This window comes from Malania oleifera, chromosome 8 (genome assembly GCF_029873635.1).
Source record: "Malania oleifera isolate guangnan ecotype guangnan chromosome 8, ASM2987363v1, whole genome shotgun sequence".
Taxonomy (NCBI): Eukaryota; Viridiplantae; Streptophyta; class Magnoliopsida; order Santalales; family Ximeniaceae; genus Malania; species Malania oleifera.
Window position 1 is genome coordinate 17,830,164 of NC_080424.1, and position 16,655 is coordinate 17,846,818.

The 16,655-nt window shown below is 35.8% G+C and overlaps 1 protein-coding gene across 1 annotated transcript in view; it reads right to left on the minus strand.

Moving 5' to 3' along the window:
- LOC131162108 (DEAD-box ATP-dependent RNA helicase 39) overlaps nucleotides 1–16,655 on the minus strand; it is a 40,853-nt gene that overhangs the window by 14,010 nt on the left and 10,188 nt on the right. The window contains exon 5 of the mRNA XM_058118271.1: nucleotides 5,719–5,859. Coding sequence (XP_057974254.1) covers nucleotides 5,719–5,859 — 141 coding nt within the window. The remainder of the gene's footprint in view (nucleotides 1–5,718; nucleotides 5,860–16,655) is intronic.

A 16,655-nucleotide genomic window follows, 5' to 3' on the forward strand; every position in this document is an offset into this window, starting at 1 on the left:
ACGTGAAGAGGGGCACTTCCTCTGGAAGCTTTACCATTTGTTTCCATTTTTTCTTTTTCTTTTTTTTGAAAAATTAATTTCCCTCTTCATTTACTGTTTATCCCAAAAGAAGCAACAACAATTTTTTGAAAAAAAGAAATGGGTTCATCCATCTTGTTTGACACATTGAAGAGGAGAGATACTCTACCCCACCATTTAATAAATTTATATTGATTATTAGAATAAAATATAAAATAGTAAATGAAGAAGGAAAGTTGCCTTTAAAAACTAAAAAGGTGAACTCTTATTATGTTTGCAGTAGTAGAACATTCCCAAGGCACCTACCCTCAAAATACAAGCATATATATATACACAATTATTTTGGTATGTACACATTTGTGTCTCTCTAAATGTGATACACACCCATATTCATATGATACTGACATTAATTTGTTTCTTTTTGTATGTGCAAGTGCATATATATGTGCGCGTGTGGATGTTTGTGTATGGATATATTTAATGAAGCCTTATTACTAGCTTTTGACTCATTGAGTCAAACAACCTCATATACTTACATATATACATACAAATATATATATATATATGTCAAGGTCATATATACATTGTTGGCCCACAACCTAACAGCTTAAGCTTTTAGATAGAGGGGTGATATAACATGGTATCAGGGCCAAGTTGCCCAAAGGTCCTAGGTTCTAGTCTTCTTGCCAGTGTTTATTTTTTCTTTGTTAATAATTATCTTATTCCCCACAACAGATGTTGTTTATCATTTGTTGTCGAACTGCACGTGTGGGGAGTTGCTAGGCCTAACCTAACAGCTTAAACCTTCAAGTAAAGTGGTTTTGTAATAGTATAAAACACATGTATATAAACCAACACAAATGTGTGCATACATATATCTGTGTGTGTGTCTATACACACACACATACACATACTCACACATAACTATATACGTACTAAAATAATTATGTACATAGTATGGCCTCTACACACACACACACACACACACACACACACACAAAGAGTAGGTGCCTTGGGAATCTTCTACTACAACCATAATAAATGAATCCACTTTTTTTGACTTTTCAAAGGCAACTTATCTTCCTCATTTACTATTTTAAATTTTCTTATAATAATCAATAAAAAGAAAAGTATTAAATGGTGAAGAGAGTGTCTCCACTTCAACATGTCAAACAAGATATATGGATCTAATTCTTTTTTTAAAGAAACTGCTATTTTTGCTACTTTTGGGATAAACAATAAATGAAGAAGAAAATTGATTTATCAAAAAAGGAAAAAATTGGAAACAAATGGAAACCTCCCTCTTCACAAGGACAAAGAGGGGTAGTTAGTTGCTTAAGCATGAGGCATGGACCAACCCCCTTTTTTTTTTGTTAATTCTTTTTTTTTTTATCATCAGAAATATCCAAAAAGAAAATATAAAATAGAATAAATTTTCAAAAAAGAAAAAAAAAAAAAAAAGGAAAGAAAATTCCAAAAAAAAATCCCATTAATTTTTTTCTAAATTTCTAGTGTTTCACAAATAGAGAAAAATGAAAATTTTACTGAAATCTTGTGAAAAATGTGGAAAAATACTTGGAAATTATAGAAAATTACTAACAATTTTTGCATACTTAGTGCATTTGCCTCACATGCTTGCATGCCCTAACTGCTGCATATTTATTTTCCACGTGCATGTGTGCATAGCTCCCCATAATGGTAACAAAGGGACTCTATTTTAGACCTCACCTATATTATTTCTAAGGGAAAGTGGGCCTTGGATCAACGGTGAGGTTGCTCCTTAATGACCAACCAGCGACGAATTCAAGTCCAGGGAAACAACCTCTCTACATAAAGTAAGAGGAAGACTGTGTGCACTATAACGACCCTCCCCCTACCATGGCAAAGTGGGGAGCCTCGTGGCCTAAGCATGCCCTGTTACCTGTATTATTTCTAAGGGAGTTTATCTAACAAAACCCCTCTTTTTGGAGATCTCGTTAGATATTCCTATTTGCGTGATGTTTTCTCTATTTTCTCTAAAATACTCAATTAATCCAAAGACAGAACTCAGGCATGGGGCACTTGATTCAAATTGGGATAGCAAATTAATGGCAGTATCATATATATAAAATATATACATAATACACACACACACACATGCATATATATATATATACACACACATATATGCACACGCATAATACACATACATTTATATATAAATGTGCATATGTTAAGGACTGATATACAATCTTGGCCCACAACCTAACAGCTTAAGCTTTTATGTGAAGTGGTAATTTAACATGGTAAGAGCTAGGCTGCCAGGAGGTCCTAAGTTTTAGTCTTCTTGCCTGCGTTTATTGTTTGTTTCTCACGAATTATCCTTTTCCCCATAAGGAGCATTGTTTACCTTGTCTATTGCAGGAGAGTGTTAAGGCCTGACATACATTGTTGGCCATAGTAGTGACAATTACAGCCCATACCCATTAACCCACCCATATCAATCATAAACATAAGGGTTATGGTACACCCATGTAATTATATGGGTTATAAATGGATGACCCATTTACACCCATTTATAAAATGGGTTAGATGGGTGTACCCGCTTAAAACATTTAAATTTTCAATCTCATTAATTATAATAGTAATTAATATATTTAATTTATCACATTTAAAAATATATTACAAGTAAATAACTAATATAATGATTTGAATCTCTAAGTGCATCATGTAATTATGTTCTATTCAATAAAATATTTATATAATTACGTACATAACTTGACTTGATTTTCAAACTAATTAATATGCATGCATGATCAAAATTACATTACTAGCTTGATTTAAATATGTCCGTAATTATGTAGGTTTGTGATTATAGTATTGTCTATACTTATCATTTGTAATTAAACTATATAATTACGTAATTAATATTATATTTGGAAATCTACATGCATAATTTTATAATTATGGACAACTCGATTACAATAAGTACGTAATTACGCATTTATGTATATGTATGTAATTTGATTCACTTTGGTTTTCCAAACCAATTATTATGCATGCATGTACGTACTTTACATTATTGGTTCAATTTAGATATGTCCATAATTTTATAGGTATGTAATTACATTAATGTTAACTACACTTATCAATTGAAATTAAACTGCAAAATTACATAATTAATGCCATATTTCGGAAAATCTATGTACATTACATTATGAACAATTTGGTATGAATATATATGTAATTAAGCAATTACAAATTACGCAATTAATTTGGTTCATATGCATGCAACATGCATGTACATAATTACATAATTGGTTCGATTTAAATATGTTAGCAAATACATAGTTATATAATTATAGTATTTGTTACATCTAACTATAATTTGAAATTAAACTACATAATTATGTAATTAACACTATAATTTGAAAATCTAGGTACCTAATTTTGTAATTGTGGGCAATTCAATTCAAATATGTACATAATTGCACAATTACACATGTACATAATTGGTTTGGTTTAGTTATCTAAACCACCTAATATGCATGCATGTACATAATTAAATAATTGGTTTGATTTAGATTTGTATGTAGTTACGTAGACCACTGTAATTATAGTATTAACTACACATATCATTTGAAATTAAACTATGTACATAATTAATACTATTAGTTAGAAATCTATATATATAATTTTGTAATTATGAACAATTTGGTTTGAATATGTATGTAATTAACTACGCAATTATATATGCATAATTGTTTTGGTTAAGTGTTCCAAACTAACTAATATACATATATGTATATAACTACATAATTGGTTCGGTCTGTAATTATGTAAATATATAATTATAGTATTGGCTACACCTATCATTTAAAATAAGACAACACAATTATGTAGTTAACAATATAATTCGGAAATATATGAACATAATTTTATAATCATGGACAATTCTGCTCAAATATGAACGTAATGACGCAATTATGTATGTACGTAATTGATTTGGTTTGGTTTTTCGAACCAATTAATATGCATACATGTACATAATTACATAATTCATTCCGTTTAGATATGTCCGTAAATATATAGATATGTAATTATAGTATTGGTTACACATATCATTTGAAATTAAAATTCATAATTACGTAATGAATTCTATAATTCGAATATCTATATACATAATTTTGTAATATATTGATAGTTTGGTTTGAATATGCACATAATTACGTAATTATATGTACATAATTTTTTTTTTTACTCATAAGTGTACATAATTATGCAACTATAAATGTATGCAATTGGTTGGATTCATTTATGTCGACCAATTAATATGCATGCATGCATCTACATAATTACATAATTGGTTTATTAAGATATGTCCATACCTATATAAAATTGTACGTAATTATAGTATTGGCCACAACTACCTTTTCAAATTAAACTATATAATTAATTACAAAATCAATACTATAATCGAAAATCTATATACATGGTTTTTTTAAGTATGGACACCTCTGTTAAAATATATATATATATATATATATATATATATATATGTGTGTGTGTGTGTGTGTGTGTGTGTGTGTGTGTAATTATGCAATCATGAGTGTACACAATTAGTTCGGTTCAATTATACAAACCAATTAATATGCATGGATGCATGTACATAATTGCGTAATTACTAGTTAAGATATGTCCATAACTATACGAATATGTAATTGTATTTCCTACAACTCTCATTTGACATTAAACTATATAATTAAATATGTAATTAGTACTATAATTCGTAAATCTATACATAATTTTGTAACTATGGACCCCCACCAGTTCAAATATGTACATAAGTATGCAATTATGCGTAAATACAATTTATGGGCACATCAATTCAAATATGTGCATAATTACCCAATTATGGGTGTACGCAATTGGTTTGCTTTGCGCATACATGCATTTAACGTACATATTTTTTAGGTGAGCAATAGATCAAATAACCTTCAAAGATGGTAGGAAGATGCAGCATTGATAATGTTTGAAGATAGCTATAAATTTCACCATTATTCAACAATTAGTTTCGCATGCTTTAAAATTAAATGGGTAAATGGGGTAACCAATGTCAAAATGGGTATGGGTGATAAATGGATCAAATATTTCATATAAATGGGTAAAGGGGTCATAAATGCCCCAACCCATTTTGACCCTAACCATCTTGACCCATATCCACCCATTTAACATGTCCAATTGGCCTATAAACTAACAAATTAAGCTTTCAGGTGAAGTGGTATTCAAACATTAGAAAACATGTATATATATATATATATACATACATGTTTTCTAATGTTAGAATATACACACCAAAATAAATGTGTAAATGTGTGTGTGCATGCACACATACATACATACAAACATGCATACATACACACAGCTTCATTTCGCGAGGGGGGTTTGGTTGGTGGCAGCAACCCAGGTAACTATGTTCTTGTGCCTTTTTTCCAGATGACTTCATGCAAGCTTTTAAATAATAGATAAATAAACATCGGTTCTCATAATTGAAAAAAAAATAATGCACTCTACAAGATAGTTAACACAGAATTATAGAATCAAGACATTATGAACACACTGTCATTGCTTCATCAAGGAGGTCATATTATTATGATTCACTCCCACTAGCTAATAGTTGTTGATAAAATAAAATCCTTTAGAAGATAGAAAGAAGCAGACCTGAAGCAATGCTTCCAACTTGTTTTCAGAGCCAGAAAGTTTGATGAAATCATGCCGAGCAGATGCAACCTTCTTATGCAGCGTTGAAGTACGCAGATGTACTATGCCATGGAACTCTTCATCAACCAGCTTTTGCACTGCCTGTAAAACCCTTATTGGTTATATGTCCAGCTTCCTTGATGAAAAATTGTAAAGAAATCATTACTATTTTCCTGGTAAGGAATTGCCAAAACACCATGGCAAAAAAATCACCATGATACAGAATCAAATATTGATTGCATTTGATTGCATTCTGAAAACATTAGCATCACTACCATTACAACAATTCAAATATCAGCTGCATTATAAGAGTATCCAGGATAAAACCCTTTCTAAATTTCAGTTGTCAGAATTTTTGTCAGTGCAAAAATTCTGCAGTGTGATCAAAAAATAAGTCTCCCTTTAGTGGTAAGTTAATTATATTAATTAATAGTAATTTCCTTGGACCATCATGAACCAAGAAATGTTTTATAGGTATAAATGATATTTGAATAACATTATCACCAGGTTCACAACCAAAAAATAAACTTCTTGTTCAGACAAAGAAAATTTGTCTCATGTTTGCTTTACCACAACTAATATATATATATAGTAATCTGCTTATACCATGGTGAACCTAGAAATGTTTTCTATAGGTATAAACAATATTTGAATAAAATTTATCACCAGATTCACAACAAAAAAAGAAGTTCGATTGTAAACTTGTCGTTCAGCTAAAGAAAATGTCTGATGCATGCTTTACCAGAGCTATACATATATATACAATCTCCTTATACCATCGTGAACCTAGGAATGTTCTATAGGTATAAATAATATTTGAATAACATTTATCACCAGATTTACAACAAAAGTTCTGTCATAAACTTGTAGTTCAGATAAAGAGAATTTGTTCATATATGCTTTGCCACAACTGATATATCCAATTTTTTAATGGTAGAAGTACAATGCTTCCACCACTCTCTAGAATGCTCAAATGAAAAAATCATCCAGTTAAGTTTCATTGAATCAATTTCCCTCCACCAATTTGTATAATGGAGTGACATTATGAGAGTTTACAGACTTTGCTCGCAGTCCATAAACTATAACTATAAAAGGTGTCCTCAGAGCCATGCAAGAAGCTATAGGCCAATGATGTTAAATCTTTCTGAGAGGAAAAATGTGAGAACTTTCTTTCCAACAACAGAAGAAATTTATTTAGAAAAAGGAGTAAAATAGAAGCTAAAAGAGGCCACGAAGTCCATAAAAATGTTTTTTCAAATTATGAAATAAAAACTAGAAGCAAGCAAACCTAATACAACCAATTCATTTTCCATAATTTATAAAACACTTTAAATTGGCCAACTCACATACTCCCTTTTTTTCTGAATTCTGATTATATGTATGAGAGAAAAAATCACAACCAAAAGAGAACAAGAAAACAGAAAAAGGAAACTGAAAAGAACTTGCATTTCCAGTTTACAGTTTGTTGTAACTTGTAACGATGTTTTAACACAGAGAGCTCGTGAGTGTCGGACAATTCCTTCTGTCTGTTCTTCCACAGAACTAGCGATTGATCATGGTGGTTTCTCCTTCGATTTCCAATCTTCTTATGTCCCTCATTCTTCGTCCAACATCGATTCTTCTTTTCGTCCTTCCGTTTTCACGCTCTGTGCCTTGTGTACTTCCCCAAAAATTGAAAGTTTCTACAAAATCCCCAAAACTTCCAGAGTACTGGGAAATTGCGAAATCCCTAACACTTTCAGAGTCCTGCAATTTTCACTGCAAGTCTAATGCCTCTTCAAACTGTAATCTCTTTTCATCTACACATTTCTTCACCGAAAATCGAAAGCTTCTTCAAAAACCCTAATTTTCTCGCATCTCACGATCTCCATCAATTGTCTGTGTCTCTTCGTAACCTAACCTCCATCCGTGTTTGCTTCTCTGTTCTTTCTTTTACTCTCTTTGTCCTCTTCTGAAATCACCATTCCTGACCTCTTCTCTGCTGCCTTTCGTTTCCTAAATGGAACCGACCATTTCGATCCACAAGAAGAATTTCCTTTTTGAGGGGAAAAGCCGAGCCTTGCATATTGTTGAGAAGACTAGACAATGAAAATTTGTAATTTCCATTTCTAAAGACGATTGATGCTGGCTGGAACATGAATGCCACCGGTTCCTTTTCACAAAGACCTTGGACCCATGGAGAGAATCCATAGAGCACCAAGCTGCATTCTACTGCTTCGGTTGAGGGCGAATGGCTTTGGTAAATTTATTTCGTTGGAGAAAATCCCACATATAGGGATTTTGAGTACAATCTGCATCCTAGACAGACAGGAGGCTTCAGGCTGGAGAGCTTTCTGGGAAGCTACCAGGGGTGCACTAGGAGGTAAAGTAAGAGGCACCAGAGTCCAGAAGCTGAGATGTCTTGATTGTGGCTCCATTAACATCAGTATTTTCCAAGATTCCGCGAAAGAAAATCAGTGTTTTTTTCAAGTCTGGCTCCACACAGTAATTGCTTAGAACAGCTGTGAGTAATTTTAATCTGGGGAAGCTCAAATCTAAAAAAGGTTCTTGATAAAGGGTTGGGATTTTTGGGCAAACTGAAGGGTGTCTCCAACCGTGTAGTTTCAATTTGCAGGCCACTTAAAACTGGGTCTGTTCTTAAAGGAAAACCGCACAGATTTCAAAGCAGTTGATCATAAGCCCTAGCCTTTATCTGAAATTAGAGTTGATTACTGCGAGTTCCAATTCTATAAGGAGGCCCTCATATGAGGCAGGCCATCGACTCCCTAGAGTGAGAATCGAACTTCAATTCTGATAATCAATGGAGGAAATCACCATTGCAATCAGCCAGTATTAGATCAAAGGAGAAGGTGTTAAAGAGACTACCGGCAACTTGCAGGACATTCAGGGCTCAGCTAGGAGAGGAGGGATCTAATCAGAATAAGGGCAAACAAATTGTTTCTTAAGAGGGTGAAATTTCACAGGACAAAACAGTAGTCAGTACTTATTCTTCAAACAATGAAGGGCGAATTCAGAGATCTTGACAGGTGCAATGGACTAGAAAGTCACACTTTAGGGTTTACATCTACTAGAAAAACTCACGAGTCTTTTCTTTACTGGGAATGGCGAGTCCAGACAAGGCCCTCAACCTTGAGAACCATAGCCTGGGAGCAGCCTTGAACCATGTTCTTTCTGTTGAAAATTTGGAGCCCTCAACTGAAAACAAACACTTCCTCTAACTTGAGCTCATGCTATATGAGATGTGGAGTTCTGGAGGACTTGCAAGATAGAAATTGCCGCTATTGAGTGTAGTCCACCCTTCCGTTTGTATACCAAAATAACTTGAATGCACCTCTTTGCACTAGGGATCCTTCACATGGGGGTTCATCTTTTCCCTTGGACCTTTTAGAAAATGAGAGGGACAACCATGACACCCGGGTCTCCTGGATGAGTTGGACCTAGCTTTGGTTAATTTGAGGTGGGAAAGAATTAGGCTTAGGAAGTAGTGCTTTTTGAGATGCAGAATCATCACTCGTAAATTTGTTGAAGTTTTTCTACGTAGGTTCAAGGAATTCAAGGGGATAGAAAGAAGGCTAAGAAACTGAGGAGTGGGCTGGGTAGGTAGGTGTCTTTGGCTAAGTATGATAAGAGCAGAATTCCAGCCAAGGCCTTGTTACATACAAAATGAAGATCTTTTTTTTGGAATGTTGGAGGTCTAGGTAGCAGGAGTAAATGAAGAGTGGTGAAGGAACTCATCTCGAAATCCAGTCCTGACATCTTATTTTTTTAGGAAACTAATCTTAAGGAGGTAGATTCTTTCCTGATTAGAAATCATTAGGACATTTAAAATAGAGGCTGGGTATGTCTTCCTTTGTCGGGGGCATCTAAGGGTCAGATTATTATGTGGGATTCTAGAGTACTGTCAATTAAGGAAGCCCTTGAGGGGTCCTTCTCCTTGTCTATTCTCCTTGATATTAGAGGTGTAGGGGAGTGGTGGTTTACTTTGAAGTACGGGCTGAATGTTGCTTCTATAAGGGCCTAGGTTTTTATTTCATAATGAAAGAAGATGTATTAAGGTAGAGAACGTAAAATCAAAGCTAGGATAAAAAATCCTCGAAAAAATAAAAACACAAGAAAAATTTAAAAGGATTCCTTAAAAAAAATAACAAAAATAAAAAATAACTGCCAAAATTGGGCAAGAAATATCCTCTTTAAACCCTTCCCATCATAGTTCACTAAACACTTCAAATTAGCCAACTCCCTCTGACCAGATTTGGTCATAGGTCCGTAGACCGGAAAGCCGTCTCCTTTGATGTATGGGATAGGGACCTGAGATCCCAGAGAAGCTGGATCTGTCAGGTTGATAAAGGTAGTTGACGGTTTGATCATGATCTTTTGGTCTATTGGAAGTGGTGATGAATTTGTATGCGGTTGAATCATCATGGTCGGAAATACATGCTGAGGAGATGCCTCTGTTGATGATTCCTGATCTTTTGGAAAGGAGATATGAACATCGCCATTATCTGATTGGACATACTTTTCTAATCGAAATGGATATGTCATCATTTCCAAAGATGATCCAATTCAAGCAGAAGATACTCTCGCAGAGACAACTCAATGGGCAAACTGGTTCTCATAGTATAAATTCAAAGTTAAGCACATCAAAGGTAAGCACAATATCCTCAGTGACTTCCTCTCAACGCCAACAAATTATCCCCAGGTCCTCTCCCTCATAGCATCCTCATCTTCTTCATCCCTTTCAAGGCACACTCTTTAATTTGACCCTTTTTCGCCCTAGATTTGCCACCATCAAACCTAACTTCCTTACCTCTTTGATCAAACATAAGGCCCAAGTCATCAAACAACTCTGAGTTTCAATGCCTTACTCAGGAATTCCGTCTTGAACGGGAGTAGGCCGATTTCCATCCTTAATCTTTTTAACAGTTTTGGGGACCTCCTCTTCAAACAAAATACCTTATAAACCTTTTAATGGAGGATGCGGCACGTAAGTTAAATCTTTGAGACGACCAATGGAAGAATTAGAGGAATATCCACACTGTTCCCAAATATGGTCCAATAGTAGACCTTTTTTGCATTCAAAATTACTACTCTCCATGTTGTCCTCATCCGTAACATCTCCCTATCTCTTGCTTTCTTTACTCAAATTTTCCCTCTCCTTGACTGGCTCCTCCCGTATACTTAATAGCCCTTTGGAATCCTTTTTTACAATTTTATGTGCTTTCTCACTAGAAAATTCTCGCTTATCTTCATACATTTCCTCCCTTCAAAACTCATTTGCATTTCCTTACAACAAGCATACACCTTACCACTCCTTGAATTATTAGAATAGACTCCCTTTCAGCTTGATTTTGATTTCCCACCAAACCAAAAATGAAATCCTAATTCTCAAAATCACAAGAATTAAAATTCTTAGAACCAGACTTCCCCCTTTACAATCCTGGAGCTCCCCCCATTGTCATTTCCTTCCAGCTGAGGAGAAGCAACATACCTATCAGACCTTCCTCCTTCATCCTTCTGCACTTTACCTTGTTGGTGCAGCCCTCATTGAGTGGTGGAGGGGGATTTCAATGTGGTTCGCAATTCTAAAGAAATATTGGAGAGTTCTAGGAATTCTTCAACCATGAGAAAGTTTGACTATTTAATCACTGAGCGTGAGCTTAGAGACATCAGTATTGATATTGGTCATTTCACCTGGGGAGCTTCTAGAGAGAGCGAGGCCTGCTCTTGTACTGGTAGATTTTTGTTCACAAATGAGTGGGAGATGCTTTCCTCATTTCGTCCAGCAAATACACCCCCTAACTCTGATCACTCTCCTATCCTTTTAGAGTCCAATCCTATATAGTGGGGGCCCACTCCTTTCCTCTTTGAGAACATGTGGTTAACTCATCCTTCCCTCCATGAGAATGTTAGAAGTTGGTGGAATGAGCGCCAGGTGGAGGGTTGGGAAGGTTTTAAATTTTTGAAGAAACTGAAATTCCTAAAATCGAACTTGAAAGCTTCCACAAAGACTTTCAAGAATGTCACAATAGCAAAAAATGGATCCTCTCCAAGATAGTAGCTCTAGATAGGTTAGAAGTGTGGTCTTCTCGAGGAAGAGGCTAGGTGCAAGAAGGTTAAGGTTAGAAATGAGTTAGACATCCTCCATTCGCAAGAAGACATGAGTTGGTTTCAAAAATCTAGTGTGAAATGTTTTAAGGAGGGGGATTGCAATTCTAGTTATTTCCATAAGGTTCCAAACGGGAGGAGGAAGAGTTACTTCAAAGAGTTGATTTTGGACTCTAATCAAATGGTGAGGGGTAAAGACCAAATAGGAGTAGAAATCACAAATTTCTATAAATCCTTTGTTTCGGAGAAAATGCCAAATAGATTGATGGTGGAAGACCTTGATTGGAGTCCCATTAAAGAGAACTTTGCTCGGTGGTTGGAAAGGCCTTTTGAGGTTGAGGAAATTTAAAAAACAGCATTTGAAATGAGTGGAGACAAGGCCCCTAGATGGTTTTATGATGGATTTCTTTCAAGAAAATTGGGGTGTGTTGGAAGTAGATATCCTTAAATTTATTAAAGAGTTTCATAATAAGGGTGTGGGCAATACTAGTGCTAATTCCACTTTTATCGCCCTTATCCCTAAGAAAGAAGGAGCTAGAAGAGTCGAGGACTTTAGACCAATTAGCCTTGTCACTAGCCTATATAAAATTCTGTCTGAAGTCCTTGCCAATAGACTCAGAATTGTCTAAGGAGAAACTATCACCTTGGCTTTATCTGCTTTTATCCATGACAAACATATCTTAGATGCGGTGTTGGTGGCCAACGAGGTAGTAGAGGATGTGAAGAGGAGGGGCAGAAAAGGTATTGTCTTCAAAGTAGATTTTGAGAAAGCCGATGATAAGATCAACTAGGGTTTTTTAGATAAGGTGAGGCTTTGGGGATCTATAGAGAAAGTGGATCAAGGGATGTCTCACTACATCCAATTTGTCTAGTATTGTCAATGGTCAGCCAAGAGATAAGTTCAAGGCTTCTAGAGATCTTAGACAAAGGGATCCTCTACCCCCTTTCTTGTTCACCCCAGCTATTGATATCCTTAGTAGGTTGTTTTTTCATGCTTAGGCTATGGGGGTGATCAGAGACCCTTGTGTGGAAAGTGAGGAAGTGGATAGTTCCCATCTCCAGTTTACTTATGACATTTGGCTTCTCCTCGAGGACAATTTAGCAAAGTTCAGGAAAGCTACTTTGTTGCTCAAAATCTTTGAAAAGATCTCAAGTCTTAATATCAACTTGTCCAAGAGTGGTTTAGCTAGTATTAATATAGGCAATGGGACTCTTTAGAATTTCAAATTGAGTGTGAATTGTGAATCCATTCAATGGCCCCTTCCTTATCTTGGCCTCCCCTTTGGAGGTAATCCAAACTCTGAAGCCGTCTGGAATCTAATCTTTGGAAAAGATGGCAAGGGGATTGGGGGCTTGGAAGAGGGCTTATTTATCCCTTGGAGGTCATACCACTCCCATAAGCACTCCTCTCTTGTATATTCCGCTTTATTATCTTGTTTAGAGTTCCCTCTAGAGTTAGCAAGTAATCAAAGAAGATGATGTTTAATTTCCTTTGGTCAGGACCCGAGGCAAGTAGGCACAACCATCTTGTTAGATGGGATTTGGTGTGCAAACCTGAGTTGGAGGGGGGCCTAGGTGTTGGGAATGAGGCATCCAAGAGCATCTCTCTAATAGGTGAATAGATTTAGAGATTCCCTCTAGAAACTAAATCCATTGGGCGTAAGGTGACAAAAAGGGTAAGTAAGAGATCAAACGGAATGGGTGGAAACAAGTAGCAATAGCATTACTACTCACGCTTGTCCTTGAAAAAGTCTTTCAAGTAGCCAATCAACTCTTTCCTCTTATTCGGTTCAAAATGGATAATAGAAATAGAGTTTGTTTCTAGGAAGATGTGTGGGGTGCGGGAGACTTCGTTGATGCTGAAGTTTCCTCATTTTTTAAAGCTTTCTTCTCTTCGTAGTGCTCCTATTAGTTCTTTCACTTCTTCTTGTGGTGTGTTTTGTTTTTTTTGGGGGGGGGGGGGGTCCTTGGGATTTCCATTTTTTTAGGAATCTCAATAAGAGGTTATTGAGCTTACTAACCTCATTTCCTTGTTGGACCAGCACATTCATTCTTCTAGTGAGGATGAGAGAGTGTGGGAGGGGGGTTGCTCAGGCATATTTACTTCTAAATTTTTTCTATCTCATCTTTTGAAAACCCATAGCCCTAATCCTTTTCCTTGGAACCACTTATTTCGGAGGACTTAGGTGTCAAGGAAGATTTGAACTTTTGTCTAGACCGTGATATTGGAAAAGATCAACATGCATGATATGCTTCAAAGAAGAAGACCCTATATGGCTCTTACTGTTGTTATATGTTTCATGTGTCAAGAAATAATGAGTCAAGTGCCCAACTCTTTATGCATTGCAAGTTGGCATCACAGCTTTGGAATGCTCTTCTCTCTTTGGCAAGGGAAAAATAGACGGCTCCAGGAAAGGTGAAAAAGAGTTTTGGTTAATTTCAAGGGTTTTGGAAAGAATAGAAATAGCAAACCTTTTTGGTATGCGGCTGCTTTTTCTATCCTTTGGACCATGTGGATTGAAAGGAACGTTAAGATTTTCAAAAGTCAATCTAAATGCTCAAGGCTTTTGTGGAATAGAGTGATTTTCCTTGCCTCCTTCTAGGTGCACTCTTTGGGTTTCTTTAAGGGTCTTCCGTTGTCTAATCTTACTAGAGACTAGAAGGTAGCACTCTTGTAATGGAGTTTTGGATTGCATTTTATTTTGTCTTTCTTTGCTATTTTCAACTGTCTTTTGGTTTTTCCAACTTTTCTAGTTGGTTGACGAGGACTCCTTGTTCTCCAATCACATACTCCATTTCTGAGGTTAAATAAATTTGTCTTATTTATAAAATAAAATCTAAAAAAAAAAAAAACCTTCGCAAATAAAAGGATCTCCCTTTGATCTAGACAACACAACTAAGACATTCTTCCTCATGGAATTTGAGAACCATGGCAAAACACATCCACGAAACAAAGATTCAGGAGGGAGGAGTGAGAGAAAAAGAGTAGCGCAATTCATTTCTTCTAAGGGCATCGCCAAAGAAGCTTGTCAAATTCTTTAAAAAAGAAAAAAATCATATGCTAGAAACTCTTTCATGCAATTTTAAATAATGGAATCAACCTCTAAACATTTAGAGGGGAGTGCAGCAAGGTCACCCTTTGTCCCCCTTTTTATTTGTTCTTGGTGTGAATGCCTTGAGTAGTTTGATAGATGAGGTAGTAGAAAAAGGCATCGTGTAACGGTCTCGACCCAACCCCAGTGAGGAATTGTCCACTTTGGCAGCTTCTGACTTTCATGTCTCATAAGGTCTCTATGGGCAAGATCTCCCTACTATACACCTGATGTGGGATCGTGATGGGCTCTCACATCTCATCTCAAATGCCCTCATCAAAGCAACCCACACCGCTTCGTAAGATGCACCCACATGTCAGTACCCTAGGAATGATTCAATATCAACGTAACTTCAATGAGCTATTGTCCACTTTGGTCCACAAGGCCTATTGGTCTTACCCCATAAAAGGTACCTCACACGATTGAAGTCTAAATCATCCTTACGTTACCATCTCCCTAATACACACCAATGTGGGTCATGGCACGTTGAGCAAGGGATTGCTATAAAGAGAGACAAGGTGGTTGTTTCATATTTGCAGTTTGTTGGTGGTATCATGTTTTTTTTCCTCACTAATGATAAGGAGAATTTTAACAAAATTCTTCTACTTCTTCATATTTCTAAAGAGTATGAGATTACACCTGGCTAAAGGTTGTATCACTACTATTTACTTGAGTTTAAGGACTTTAGAAGTTGCCTCTTAGCAAGTTGTAGTGTCTTGCGCTAGCCCTGATTTGGCCTACTCTAGGTGGAAATCCTTGTTCTTCGGTTTTTTGGGATCAGGTAGTCACTGAAGTGTCGAAGCATCTTGATAAGCTTGCCTTTTATGTGTTCCTCTTTATTTTATTTTTTATTTGGTCCTTTTTTAGAAATCCAATTAAGCTGGTAGATGAAAAATCATGTTGGTAGATGAAAAATCATGAGATAGAGAGGATTCTAAGGGACTTTATATGGTCAAACGTGGGTGAAAAGAGAGATCATTTAGGTAATTACTTTATGATCTAAGGCAGAAAGGGTCCAAGTCTTGGTAACTTGGTATCTAAAAATTTTTTTTTTTCTTTTTTTCTTTTGGATACACTGGGTGTCCTGGGCTTAGGCGCCAGACTAAAAATATTGCTCGATGGGTAAGTGGTTATGATGGTTTCCTTTAGAGATTAACACCCTCTGGAAAAAAGTTCTTAAAAGCAAATTTTGCACGCAGGAAAATGGGTCAATTGCTAAGCTTGGTGTTTGGGACACTCATGAGTGTCCGTGGAAATTCATTTTGCAGATTTCTTCTTTGTTCTTTCATTTCATTAGATATGAAGTGGGTGATCTCTTAATTTTTGGGAGATGTGTGGGTGGGGAATGCTTCTTTTGCTACCATTGTACAGGCTTCATCAACTCTTTTTATTGCATAATGCATCTATATTTCTTTTCAAAATTGTTTTTTTTTTTTTATCAGCAAAAAGTAAATATATTATTTTAAGTGGATGCCAACCCATGCTACAAAACATCAACCACCCGGTAGAGTGTCGCAAACATCAAGGATTACAAAATGATCATTAACAATGTTCTCACTAAGTGTGCTGGAAACAGCAGTAATCCATTGGGCTTTGCAGGTCTGAATCAGAGTAGATGAATCTTTAAGAGGCTCTCTTATTTCTTTTCTTCCCAAGCCCACCAAAAGATGGTGAGAGGAATGAGGTTCAAAGCCTTTCGCT